We start from the raw sequence: 14,221 nt of genomic DNA on the forward strand, positions 1-14,221 counted from the left end.
AAGAATGACGGGATGGTGGGGACGATTTTAATCTTGCTACCGTGTCTCGGAGCAAACACAAAAACCTGGTGGTGGAAAGGGTCGACCTAGTATCGAACTAAGGATCGCTGGCAAGTCTCAATTTCTCCCCATGCACCAACTCGGCGGAATTGCCGGCAAACTACAAGTAAAATGAAAGGCAGGACTTGCGACTACCAGGAGTCATCGCCCGCTATTATAGCGGTCTTCGGTGTCCTACGCAAGTGTTCCAGCATCCCATTGGATTGCGGGTGGTGCGCGGTCGTGCGATGGCTGTTGAAGCCCAGGAGTTTGCCTGACTCCGAAAATAGGGTAAACTCAAAATGCATTCCCTGCTCAGTAATAACTTCAACCAGAACTCCAAGGCCTTGGCACACGATTGTGCAGAAATGTCGGCAAGACGTATTGCTTCAGCCACCCCGTGAACCCATCGATGATTGTGAGGCAATACTTGAAGCCATGCCAATCTCACATTAGATGAAAACGTTTTGTAGACAAAGGGAATGAACCTACCTCTTTCCGTACGTGCTTGGTGTCTTTACATTTCTGGCACGCGATTCATTGTTTGGCCCAGGAGGTATCATCCTTATTCATTGAGGGCTCGAATATTTATTGATGACCGAATGCCTGGGTGCACAAGATCCTGTACTACATGGAATACTTCCTCGCGGAAACTTTCCGGAATATATGGTCTAGGTCTCTTTTCAGAGGTCTTGCAGACTATTTCCGAGGTTGAGCCGAAAAGGAGAAATTCTCGAAATTTGTATTTGAAGTTTTCCCTGAGGCTCTGAAGCACTGTGTGATCCTTTTGTTCCTCGGCGATTGTGAAAAATCGACCTTGGCACGGATTTTAACCTCTGAAACGCATGATAAAGCATCTACAACTATATTATCCTTGCCGGCTACATGCTGTATGTCCGAAGTAAACTGGTGCTGAAGTTGGCGAGGGGACGCTTTGCCGGAGTTCGGCTTAAAAGCGAAGATAAGAGGCTTGTGGCTCGCGAACACTCTGAATGCCTGAAAACCAGGAGAACCAACGGGGCAACAGGTGAACGCGTTCACGCACAGCGTGTTGGACTACTGCCATGGGACACCCTCGGACTACCAAATTACCCCCTCCTTATCGTCAAAGAGCTAGCTTGAAACCGATTGTCACATTACTTAGCTTCTGAATTCCCTTGCCTTGTCTGGTAGCCTTCAAATCAAGGAATTCCTTCCACCAACGGGAGCGGAGAGGATAATGGTAACTGTTAGTTCAAAAAGCCTTCTGTCATCCGGCCCCTATATCGGTCGAGCTCTACCTCCTTTGTAACGAAAAGTACCCGAACGTAATGCGCAGCACACCAGCGCTGCTCTTCATCTTCTCGATAATATTGTCTGGAGAGAGATCATCTGTATCTAAATAAAGTTGTTGACAAACGCGTCCATCGCAAGAAAAAAAGGTATGGTGGGTGCCATTCACAACCCCATTGCAAAACACACTATCAGGAGATCGTGCCTTCTCAATCTTGTGCTGGTAAAGCTGAAAATCTCTATGCTCACTTAGGAGCTGTGCAAAGAAATAGTCAGTTTCGCCATGCTTCCGATTCAGAGACGTACCTAAGTTGCCAATGAACCGCACAGTCCATCCCAATCCCCGAGTGGCACCGTGAAATATTCCCTTGCGATAAAAGCTCTGTTTTATACAAGCACGAATAAATCACGCGTTCGTTGTTCTTTCCGGGCTCGAACCAGTTCCTGCAGCTTTTCTTATATCGCAGTTGCGTTTATCGTACTCCAATTTACTTCGAAATTGTGGAGTTCGATAACTGCGCTGAGGCATTGAGAGAATCTCGGACAATGGAACATAACATGCTTCAGGTCCTCGGGTGTAGCGACGCATCCAATTCAAAACCATGTCTCGTAAGGAACTGCGTTAGGTGGTAATTCAACTCTCCATGCTTCCACTGGATCTCTCGATCTCTAAATACACGAGGTCAGTGTGCGGGTCCAGCGGTATTTGTCGGAATTATCACATCGTTGTTGCCACCTTCTGTACAGGTCCTTCCTAGCGGCTTTTCGGAACCCCGCAGTTACTTCGGCCGGATACCCTCTTCTTCTACTATGAAGACAGTGTGCCTCATTCACTTGAAGATACAAGGGAATCATCGCCGCGAGGAGACACACTGCCCCGCCGGATACTGTCCTGCTCTGCATACTCTCAGCGCTATTGGACAAACGTACCCTTCCTTCGTTCACTGTATTATCCAGTGCACACGCCCAGACAGGAGCCGCGCTTAGCAGGATGGATTTCACCAACCGTGCGTTAAGTAGCCGGCGACTAGATTTTGGTCCACCAATGTTAGGCATCATCCTTGCTAGAGATGAGCTAGCCTTTGCTGCCTTTCGCGCGCATAATCCAGGTGTCCTTTCAAGCTCAACTTGGCACTGATTGTTACCCCCAAGTATCTAATGCTCGATTTTGAAACGACTTCGGATTTTGGTAGTGTTGTTTTTCCTGCGATTGGCAATGAGGACCGCCTCCGTTTTATCTTCTGCCAGGTCCAGTTTTACCATTTGGAGTCATATTTTGATGTCATGAATGGTTTCACTTATATACAGTTCACGTCCTGGGGGTGTTATGCTATTTCTACCACCGTGCTCTGCGAAACCGCTAGCTCGACGAACGGAAGTAGCCTGTTGTATATCACCCTCTCCAATATCTTGCTGGCTTGATTTTAGCAACCAACTTTAGGGCTTTGTTCGGAATTCCATCCATTCCAACGCCTTATTATCCCCAATTTGCTAACAAATCCTTCGTAGTTCGTCCTTGGTCACCCCAGGGATTGTGAAGACCTGTTATTGACTGAGGTCCACTTTCCTCCTGTTGTGGGAAAAGGATTGTGATTATTTTGAACAAGAGTCGCGGGCACGTTACTTGGAGTGGTTTTTGTCCACGAATCTTGTTCATTACAACCTTCTATGCAGCGGCCTAACAGTTCGTATTTATAATATAGTGTTCACTCACCGGCCCGACCATGCCTCTCACCAACGAGGCACTGAGGTAAGTCAGATCGACGATTGGGCCTAGCCCTCTGCCTCGGAAAGTGTATCCAGCATTTGCTAGTACGATGTCCAGCTTGGCGAAAGTTTCAAGCAGGATTTGGCCCCTGGTGTTCGTCACTCGACTTCCCCAGCCTAAGGCGAATGCGTTGAAATCACCGGAAATGATTTTGGGGCTGCGTTCTTGACTACCTAGGGGTAATGTTGCCCTTAGGGGTGATCTCCCAACTGGGTTTGCTCTGCACTGTAACAAAACTTATTTGGTTTAATTTTTGGGTATCCTTCCCATGGCCAATTTTTATCCAATGGTGTGCGTTTGCTTCTCACCTATCTGGCCTGCGCATACGCATGTAATTGTCGTATTGTGATGATAATAATTTATTGCAAGCGGGATGATCGCTTCAACTGCGATCGTTGGGGGACTGAAAACGGCAGAGGTAAAATGCTTAACCAAGCTATGGAAACGGGTTGTTTGACACATCTTCCTTGTCATGCCAAGGACTTCTCCTCTATCCCGATGTTCTTTCAGCGTAGCCTCAATTGCAAAGTTGACCTGCAATCTCAGATTACCTCGGATAACTTTGGCTTGACCAAGTTTTTCGACGTGGTACCCAGCACGAGGCTTGTTTGCTCTTAGAAATGTTTTACGCGAACATTATCTCGAACAACAGGAACAAAATAGTTGCATTGAGCCACCCGTAGCTTCTTAGGACATTTCGCCTTCCTACCGCTTGTACCAGATCCAGGTTGGTGTTTTGATACTCCAACGATTGCGATGGTTTCCTGGAACTTATCAGCTGGGCGTGCTGCAAACGATGGCACCGGCAATCGCCTTTTCCATTTCAGATTGACATTGGAACCAGAGGTCTCATGTTCAACCAAGTTCAGTCGTAAATTCTTCGAATGTGGGAATAATTTTCGCTTCGTCGAGTATGCACATGAGATGTTGCTTAACTGACTTTACTGCGACTTCACAGAGACTGCCGAAGTGCGGTGTAGCCACCAGACTAAATTTCCAAGTGATACTATCCTTCACGTGAATAGCTGCAATCTTCTTTGATGCGCCTTCTATCTCTGCTGCATTTCCTTGTCTAACTGGTTGCTTGCTCTCACGAAATTACTTCCGGGATCGCTGTAGATTTCTGAACAAAGGACTCTTGTTGCAGTGAATCTTTTGACAGCTGTCAGGAACGCTTCGGTCGATAGGTCGCTTATTAGTCCCAAATGCACAACCTTGGTCACCATGCATATAAATACGCGAACATATCCCTTGAGGACAATAGTCGACCGCCCTTTGGACATCCGTGTCCTGAATGAACCTATGTAATATATTCCGCAATGCAAAGACGGTGGGTTGAGGATAATACAAACCGCCGGGTTATTCCCCATGAGTTGCTGTTGTTGAGTTCATTCGTTTGCATATCGAACACATGTTAAACAACGATGAAGTTCGCTTCGAATGACCTTTTGATTGTTCAGTATCCAATAAGGCACCTTCCAATAATTCCGGAGTCATTACGCTCGATGCAAAGTATTCTTATGGTCCTCTTGTATTATCAGAAATTTTACGTGATGACCGTTGGTTTTGACTCGGTCGTCGATCGATATGGGACACAGGGTCGAGATTCCCTGGCTTTTTCCAACGCAAGACTGAAGCAATGAGCAGTTATCCATCCGCTCATCCGTCGCATCAATATGCTAAGTCTGCTTTGCACCTGTTCGACAGGATGTCCTGCAATAAGCGCCACAACATCATCTGCATAACCGACCAGACGCGATGCTTCTGACACGTCGAGTCTAACCAGACTATCATAGCTTCCTCCAACCCTTACGTAAAAAACAACGGACAGCCCTCGCTACCCTCCTCGTTGCCGTCATCATTCCGTACCGGCTACATAGGGAATCGTGCCCATACAAAGGGGTCCATCTTCTTGGCCTTAAGTGAGCAGGATTTCCGCAGTCTCGATTTTTCGGGTTACCCGTTTGTAACCGAGATCCCACACGTCCCCATTCACCTCGTTGACCAGGTCCTCCCAGCAGCGAGCTTTGCTCCTAATTATTGTGCTGCGGGGTCTCCTTTTGGCTGATCTGTACTCTGTCGTTGTGCCAAGCGACGGAGTTTGTGGAATTCCTTCCGGAGCTTCACCAATACATAGAAGGCTTGTCACGTCTCGAAACTCTGCTTTGCATGGAGTCTCCGCCGGCCGTCGTTATCAGATATCTTTATTGAATTGACATTGGCTATCTTGAGAGTGCCCCGTGAATTGTGAAGTGAACTAACAGTAGATTTACGAGTTGTCTCCTGGATGTGCGTAAATAGAGAGGCGCTTACATCGGCCTTGCGTCCTACGTGCGTCACCTCTCACGGCTCCCCTGTTGCTATACTGTGGGAGAGTCATCTTGCTGATCAGATAGCCGATATACTGAGCAACACTGGGGGCTTGGGCTGCCATTGAAACTACTCTCTAGCTGACTGCGAAATCGTGGGAGTGGAACGGTGAATGGAGGGGGTTGAAGGCTCTGCTGGCCGCAGCGAGCAATGGCGGGGATGACGTGCTCGAACTCCGATACTGAGCAAAATCCCCAGAATTTCAGCATAGTGTGACAAGAGAGAATGCACTATTGCATTGATTAGACAGGCGGAAGATATCGCGAAACGCAATGATCTGTGTATAAATCGCATCAGGAGAAGGCTTGTATGTATCCGCAAATTTTACGATGGTCCGGTGGAGGTTAACGGTCCATTTCTCATCCACGGTGCATAATATAATTCTGGAATGCATCAAAGAACATATTGAAAGCTTGATCGACAAAGAGCAGCCTGGTTTCCGCGCCAGATCCTCCTGCATTGACTACATCGGATCATTTTGGAACAGTGCGCGAAATTTAGATCTTTGCCGCACCTGCTCTTCATTGACTTCGAGAAAACTTTTGACAGTGTGAAAAGGGAGTGTACCTGGAGCGCTCAATGAAGGAGCGGCATTCCGGATAAGTTATTATCAAAACGACATATTATCATCAACGGCGCAACAACCGGTATCCGGTCTAGCCCTAAAGCGACATAAAATGACGAAAAATGTCATGTACTGCACCGATTTAAAATCTTGGAGGAGTTTGTGGTCAAAAGCGGGGTCCACCAGGGTTGCATCTTATAGACGATGTCGTTTCTTCTTGTTATCAGTGACCTTCTTCATGCTGCGTTGTCCGGGAGACGAGGAAGAATTCAATGGACGATGACATCTTTTCTCAAACACCTCGATTACGCGGGTGACATCTGTCTGCTCTTTTGCTGGGTCTTGGTTAAATGGCTCTGGATTTGGAAATATAGGGAAGTAGACCTGAAGATAAACACCAACAAAACCAAGGTTCTCAGTCTGACAGGTCTTCGCACTCTCCCTATCTAGATTAATGGACAGATCATCGAATGCGTGGTGGTGGCACTGAACTAGATGTTGTCCGACGCATTAACAGCGCCAGATCCGCTTTCGTTGGTTTGTCTAAAATCTAGAAGTCCAGTTATCTCAACACCAAGATGACATTGAAACTGTTTTGTGCTAGAGTTCTTTCTGTAGTTTGGTTTCTTTATTCAGTTCCTTGGACCTTGGACCTTGGACCTCGTGGTTCTCCTTACTTTGTATGTTGCCAACTTGATCTGCTCCTGTATTTGAGCCGTGAAGTTCCTCAGGCCATCTTGGAACTGCAGGTTCTGAATCAATTCCGTAAGTTTGATACTAACTACTTTGAAAACATCTTTGAACTTGACGTCCAGGTTCTGTATCAAGATCGGTTTGCTGGATTGCTGTTCGTGTAGGAGGCCGTTCAAAACAGTTGTCATTTATTGTCAATGTTTCTTTCGAAAGCAGTAAATTAGTTCACTAGTAATTCTTGTGTTTAAATTGGAGCCTCCAACATGCCCCGGGAGCTACCACATCAGTTTCTCCTTGAGCAAAACGAGCGCTTGATGCGAAATTACAAGGTTTATGAGCATTTTCGGGCGGACGCACACAGGCCCATGATTACTCTGAAATTTTATTCAAAATACGACACCGAAGCGCCACTTAAGGACAGCGATGAAACCAAACTTGAAAAATATGAAAAATTAGTCGAGCGGACAAGAAGGGCTGGACCCCGAGCGCGAAATCCTTACCCTGAAACTGAAAATCAAGTCTATGGATGGGAAAGCGAAAGAGGGTGCTTCCGAGAACTTGACGGAGAAGATCTCAGAGTCTTACATCATCCACTATTGCGGACTGACCTGACGGAGATCGGATTGAGGATTATGCAGGATAAGGTGACAGAAAGGCCACCTTGGACTGGAAAGCCTTTTATAACGAGGGTGGCATGAGGAGAGGTAGACATGTTTCAGGTTAGATTAGAGTTGAGAAATGTTGGATGTTTAAAAATTGTTTACTGTGTTTGCTGTTTTAAGATGACAAATACGCATATCAGATACTTGGATTGGGATTTGGAATAAATAATTTGTAAGCCCCGTTCAATATAGTATGATTAAATGGGGTGTAAACAATACGTCGGTGACAGTTCTATAAGCATTTTTGAACACTTTTGCAGATTTTTGTGTAGGGATTGAGGGGTCCTAAGTCTGCTTCCACTTGATGTCGGACCGGACCAAATGGAGAGCAACTTATTGCCGCTCTTTATAGTTCACGCACTCCTCTTTTTGGGTTTAACACCCAAAGTTCAAAAATTAAAAAAGCGACGGAGCCGGCTACGTTTCCGTACCAGGACATAGGCGGGAGCTCCCCCCCTGCGGGAGCTCCCTGCCCCTGCTCCCAGGGAAGAGGCGAGGCAGCATCTGATGAGTTGGCTATGCCCTGGTATGGAATCGGAGCCGTCGTCGTCCCCTTTTTAATTTTGGAGGATTCTAGGTCTAGGCTAGGTCTACAAGCCTGTATTATAGAGGCACAAAGTACAAAAGATTAAAGATACACTACGGTTAAAATTCTATATAATATCCCACACCCTTTTCTTTTAACCTAGAGAAGTCCTTTACGTTCAGATGCAATTATCTAATAATGAAGAATTCTTCGCTTGCTCACGTCTTGCCTCGTTATTCCATGAATCTTTTCTTCTGCATTTTGATCATTTTTACTTTTACCATCGCAAGAAAATTTTCTCAGAAAATTACGTGCAAATTTGCTAAGATGATTGTTCCCTGACGCCAATTTCATTAGACAACAGATATAGATACATTCACCCTTATACGTTTATATCTAACTGAAATGAGTATGTTTCCCTTCTAATTACTTCTCGCCGAGAGTGTTAAAGTGTTGCCCGAGTGAACTTAGTACCCTTTATACATGCTGCGGGCGTCCCCTGCTATGGTGTCTTCCTTTAGAACGTCCCAATCATCCACCTAATGACCCGGAGAAATTTGTATTCCGACATGGAAAGAATTTAATTTTTCCCTGGTACCATTTCTTTGCAATAGAGTTCTGGGTCATGGGCGAGGATTTTGCTTGGGGAAAGCTGAAATTCAAAGTAACAATGTCACAGTTGTTTTCTTATTTTCCACTCTCCGAATAATCATCATCGCTCTTTCATTTATAATGCATACAAATTGCTGCAGATTTTCTCTGGAGCATATAAGTCAGTTGAAGTGATTAAGGGGGATACCTCCAGTCCTGCAGCCGGAGAAAGGGGAGGCAACGGAGTCTGGTAATAGTGATAGCTGGTTGTTTCTTGAAATTCATTTTGAGCCGTTGATAGCAGAAAAAATGTCTGCCAATGTTGAAAAATACCTATTTTTGTCGTAGATACTATATCTCTGGAACCAGTTATCTTTTTTCTGTAAATTCTCTCAATGAAGATGGCATTGGTTTTCAACTAAGAACCTGATTGTATCATCCGTGAATAAACTCTAGTGATCAAACTCGGACCGCATGATGAGAATGAGAGGAGGGATTACAGTGACCAATGGGTCAATTTTTTGTTGAGGGTGCTGCGAGTACTAAGTCTGCACCCACTTGATGACGGACCGGACCACCGGAGGTGATCCTCTCTTGCGGTCCACGGACTCCTTTTTTTGGGTTGAACACCCAAGTTTTTAAAAAAAATTAGTGGCAGTTTCGTCCAGAGCAGACTCATCAGAAGCTGCCTCACCTCTGCCCTACCTCTGCCTTGGGAGCAGCGTGACCGAAAGTAGCGACTTGTTGTATTCGCTCCATTTATATATAATCGCAAACACGACATGATTGCGAACTATATTGAAGTGAAATCCGTCGTAAATTCGGACCTAAAGGGAGCGAGGAGCATCTGATGAGTTACCTCTGCCCTGAATGAAACCATTAGTCAAATTTTTCGAAAAAAAACCACAAGAGTGGAAGTAAGTTGGTTCCCAAGTGGTCCAGTCTGTCAACAAGTGGGTGCGGACTCAGGACTCCCAGCATCCTCAACAAAAAACTTAACCCATTGGTCACATTTTCAACAAAAATGGTACTGGGTCAACAAAGTCGCACGAGCGGCGGAACTAGAGTGCGGTTTCTCAAGCCTCAGTTCTGCGGTATCATCATTTACTTACTTCGCGGAGTGAATTCACTTTTAGGTATTCGTATTTCTCCTCCTTCCAGCTTTCCCCTTTTTACTTTCTTCAACAGTTCGTTTTGTATATTTACGATTGTTGGACAAACCACGACCCTCTTTCATCCAGAGAACCTTCAGGACTAATTTTTTGAGGTTCACGTTCCCTCTCAGTGTTTGCTTTTACTCTCCATCGCGGATCTGGGGCAATGAGGCGTGAGGAACTAAGTAATACTCCCGAATGAGTTTGTGCGTCATGTGTGATGACACAGTTTATGTGAATCTCACCTTGCCGCATTCCTACGGTAAAGCACGTTCATTTTTTTCGCCAAAGTGTCGACTATAATCCTAGTTGCCCCGCCACTATAAGTACTGCCTCATCAGATGGGGTTCCAAAAGCACTGAAACCCTCAAAGTCTAACAATCGTATCTTCTTCTGAGACTTAAGGAGCAAGCGCTCCATTATATTGGACATTGCAGCAGCAAACGACCCAGTACCGAGCCCTGTGGTACCCCGCAGGGACGATTACCCCTTTGAGGCCCTGATCTGTCCCCTAATTGTTGACCAGACTCGCCAAATATCTAGGAACGCACATGTGAAATAACGCCTTTTATCGGGTCCCAGCTAGCAGAGTTGAATGCATTTTTGGCATACAATGCCAACACGGCACAGCAACCGCCAGAACTCAGCAAATCGAGCAAATTCCATAGCTTTCGATGACGGGTAACAGTTTGTTGTCGATGACCCCTCTGCCCATTGTGGTCAGCAGGCAGATACAACCTCATATTTCCCGTAACATCTTCTCAGTTACTGAAGGCACCATGTACTTGTTGAGGTAGACCACTGTTTCCCTCCGCTGGTTTGATGGTGAGGAAACAGAGTGGCAATGATCTCTTTTCTCCTAGGGGATCTTTGAAACGTTTTCATCGGCATTCTGTCAGTACCACTCCAAAGGTTAAGATAGGCACCGTAGCATAATTGTTTGAAGCAGTTGGTTGTGGGTACTCCTTCTAATGGCCTGTTTTAAAAAGCCCTTCACTTACCGGTGTTCTTCCTCTCGATCGTCTCTTCTAAGTTTTCCCCAAAGCTTCTGGTTGAAATTCCTTCCCTGGAATCATTTGCGATTTGGTTCTTCCATTGTTCCATCATTGTTCCTGAGTTGTATATTGCGACCCTCTGGGTATAGCAGCATTGGATGGTCTGGGTGTCTTTATCTCTAGCCTTACCATTCAAATATATGTTACACTTGAGCGACGCAGAAGGCGATCCACCGCCACCCAGTATTCTGCTAGAGTCCTTTTTCCAAGCGCAATGATTGGTTTCTATAGATCCCAGGCCCCTTCCTCTGAAAGTGTATTTTTCTATCTAAGGATTGAAATTCAATTCCGGTAGCATCGGCTGGGCTTTTTGGGTCTAAGCAAAGTGAAATAATGGAATTCCGGAAAGTACCACTCTCTTTCCTGTGGCACTGCGGTTCTCTACTCTGGAAAGTCTAATCAATTGTTGCTAGGGTCTGCCGCAAGAGAGATCGGTCTCTAAAATATATTGCCGGTATTCCCTTCCAGATTAAGATTATCTATGCATGGAGTTCAAGAGACGATTCCTAATGTTCGTTTCCCATCACTTGCGTGTTCCTACTGCCTCTGCTTACAAGCTAACGGAAAAGTTTTTTTTTCTCGTAACTGACACCCACAAACCACGAACAACTCACCCAAAAATACCAATGCGTCCTGGGTCGCCATCAAAATTATCACCAAATGACCAAAGTTTTCGACCACATTCAAAAGAATGTCGTGAGACCTGGTTAACTGGGGGAACCTGGAGGGGGATCGGTGAAAATAACGGATGCCCAGGAGGGCCGTTGTTGTGGTAAGCTACGAGAAATGTAGGGTAGCGTGGAATTCCACCATTGCGTTGGCCAGGGAAACAGAAGCTCAAACCAGCAACTGATTACTTGCTATACTGACGGACGCCTCACAGCAGAGGAAGTGGGTCCCCCCCCCCCCCTAATGGGTAAGCACACTACCATATCCGAGACGGAGGCATACGCCACAAACACCTCCAAAGGAACTATAGGGGACGGAATATTGCTATTCCGACTGATAGTCAAGCGGCGATCAAGGCACTTAGGTCCAAATAGATGAACTCTAAACTGATATGAGAATGCCTTGAGAAACTGAATACACTCGACTTGCTCAGTAAGGGCTGGATACTCTGAGTTCCAGTCCATGTTGGGTTGGAAGTCAATGAGGCAGTGGAGGAACTAGCCAAGAAAGGAGCAGCGACGCGTTTACATGGGCCAGAACTTTTCTGTAGAATCAGAAACAGAAACTGAGGGAACTATACTGAGCCGGTTTGCCAGCAATGGAGCAGTTCAACGTGCTTATTGGGGGATACGAACTCAACCGCATAAAGGACTATTTAAACCTCACCAAGAGGATCCTCCGTATGTCCGGATAGCTGAGTGGTTAGAGCACAAGGCTGTCGTACGGAAGGTCGCGGTTAAAATCTCACTGGTGGCAGTGACGGGGGATACCAGAGATCAGCTGTCCTGTACCTGACTCATATTTCCGGGGTAATAATTTCGGGCGAGCGTAATGCTGACTACATTGCCTCCTACTGGGTACTGTAATCCTGTAGTGTACCGTTATGGTATTGACTGAAGTGCTCTAACACTTCACTTCAAGTCCAATATGGATTGTTGCCCCACCGATTATTATTAACAGGATCCTCTGAATCATAGTGGGAATTCTCACTGGTCACTCCCACCTCAACTAACTAGGGAAGCTAGGGACGACACTGCCTGTTGTCTTCTGTGCGGAGTGTGTTAAAACCTCTATACACGTTCTAGGGCAGTGTCTGGCACTTGTGCAAATTGTGTCGGGGCACCTAGAAGAGCGCTTATTAATACCAGATGCAATCCCTAAAGGTTATAGGCTTGCTTGACATACTATCGTGAATAGGTACACAATATCCAGTAAGAGTTACACAATAGTTCTTTAAGGATGCAGTGCGTCTTCCGGCGATCAATTGGTTCTTCTTGGTGGCACTGAGCTTGATGCTTTCTGGCACATTCAAAGCACTAGATCCACTTTCGCTGTTCGGGCAAAAATCTGAAAATGTAACTTTCTGAACAAGAACATCTGGTTGAGGGTGATCCGAGAAAATGTGGTCTCTGTGTTCCAATGTGGGAGCAGTATATGGAAAGCACCCGCCATTGTCATCTCAGTGGCATTGTCTTGTCATTGTGGATGGTACTGGAACTACCTAGTGCAGAATAGCGCCTCCTCTTCGCCAGGTTGTGGAGCATAGTTCAGATAGCGAAACAGTATAGGATTCGGAGTAAGATATGGTCAACTTCAAGACAAATAAGGCGTACATAGTCACTAACTTTAATTTGTCCTATTTCTAAGTTTCTCGCGCGGTTCTGGGTTAGACAAATCAAGGAAATATTTTGAAAGGCAGTCACAGTTTGGTCCTAGATTTTACTTTTGTACATTAGGAATAAGGTTTCGTCCAGAACAGAGGCTACTCGTCCGACGCTGCCTCACCTCTACCCTGGGACTGACATCACCGAAGTGGTCTCTCAACTAATTAATACAGCTTCGGCTCGGTTAGGCCAGAACTACTAGTTTGATTTACTCCCAAGGCAGAGGAGAGGCTCTGCTCTGGACAGAATTGTATTCGGTTGAGTTTTTTGAGCAACTGACCCAATAAAAAGGAGTCCAGGAGACCAAAAAAGTGTGAGAAAGCTTCTCACTAAATGCTCAATTGCAATTTATTTCTTCTCGCGCAATACAACATTCATTCTCTCAGCAATGACATGCTAAAGCTGGAAAACAGGTCATTATGATACCAGCTATATCGTCCTTAATCAACAAATGCATTATTCATCAATTTCTCACTCCACCCACCACTAATTCCGCTATCTATCTGAACATCTGAAGTAATTTTCAAAACCACAAATAACTGCAGACATTTTCGCTAAGATTGCAAATTTTCACATTCCATTATCCTTTGCGATAACTATAATTCGCCGCCCGCTTTGATTCTATGACTCTCATTCAGATGCAGTGGCATATATAATTGCAATGCAGTGCGGAACAGGGTGCGGGACACAAAGCGTACCAGGCAACATTCGTACCGGAAGCAATCATTGTCACGACCACTGTTTTGCATTTACCTAGACAACGCTATCTGAATCGGAAACAGCTCTTTGGGGGTCGTTTTAGATACAATACCCCCACTGCTGAGCGATAAATTAGCTTGGCACCGATTATTGCCGCTATTACCGCTGTTAACGGCCACATAATTCTGTTTCTGCAACTGCAATCGCCATAGTAAGCAAGCACAGACGCACAGCGGTTGCAACTTAAATGACACTAGAAGTCTAGCTGCAGAGAATTGAGCCAAGCGTTCAGGGTAAACTTATCCGCGAGAGAAGCACCGAACTATCCTGATCTCCTGGATCTCTGTGCTCTTTTGTAGCGTCATGACCTTAACTGAAATTACCGAGACCCAGCGTTCATTCCTTTTTGAACTGCTTCCACGAAGCAGATCCTTGGAAACTACGCAGAAGATTCAATTCAACAGCACATATCTGGCATAGGAGGCAAGCAATGG

The 14,221-nt window shown here is 45.7% G+C and overlaps 2 protein-coding genes across 2 annotated transcripts in view; both read left to right on the plus strand.

The window, feature by feature from the left end:
- Positions 1-6,904: 6,904 nt before the first annotated feature.
- Positions 6,905-7,488, plus strand: LOC119647857. Its single transcript, XM_038049125.1, has one exon. The coding sequence runs from the start codon at positions 6,971-6,973 to the stop codon at positions 7,403-7,405; it is 435 nt and encodes a 144-aa protein (XP_037905053.1). The 5' UTR covers positions 6,905-6,970; the 3' UTR covers positions 7,406-7,488.
- Positions 7,309-14,221, plus strand: part of LOC119647856 (RNA-binding protein Musashi homolog Rbp6) — a 1,519,969-nt gene continuing 1,513,056 nt past the window's right edge. Inside the window, exon 1 of the mRNA XM_038049124.1 lies at positions 7,309-7,426. Within this exon, the coding sequence (XP_037905052.1) occupies positions 7,402-7,426 (25 nt within the window). The 5' untranslated portion in view covers positions 7,309-7,401. The remainder of the gene's footprint in view (positions 7,427-14,221) is intronic.

The sequence above is a fragment of the Hermetia illucens genome, chromosome 2, assembly GCF_905115235.1.
Source record: "Hermetia illucens chromosome 2, iHerIll2.2.curated.20191125, whole genome shotgun sequence".
In the NCBI taxonomy this organism is placed as follows: domain Eukaryota; kingdom Metazoa; phylum Arthropoda; class Insecta; order Diptera; family Stratiomyidae; genus Hermetia; species Hermetia illucens.

Excerpts from the sequence above, each read along its gene's own strand:
- LOC119647857 (XM_038049125.1), top strand. The coding sequence starts at position 6,971 with ATGCCCCGGGAGCTACCACATCAGTTTCTCCTTGAGCAAAACGAGCGC.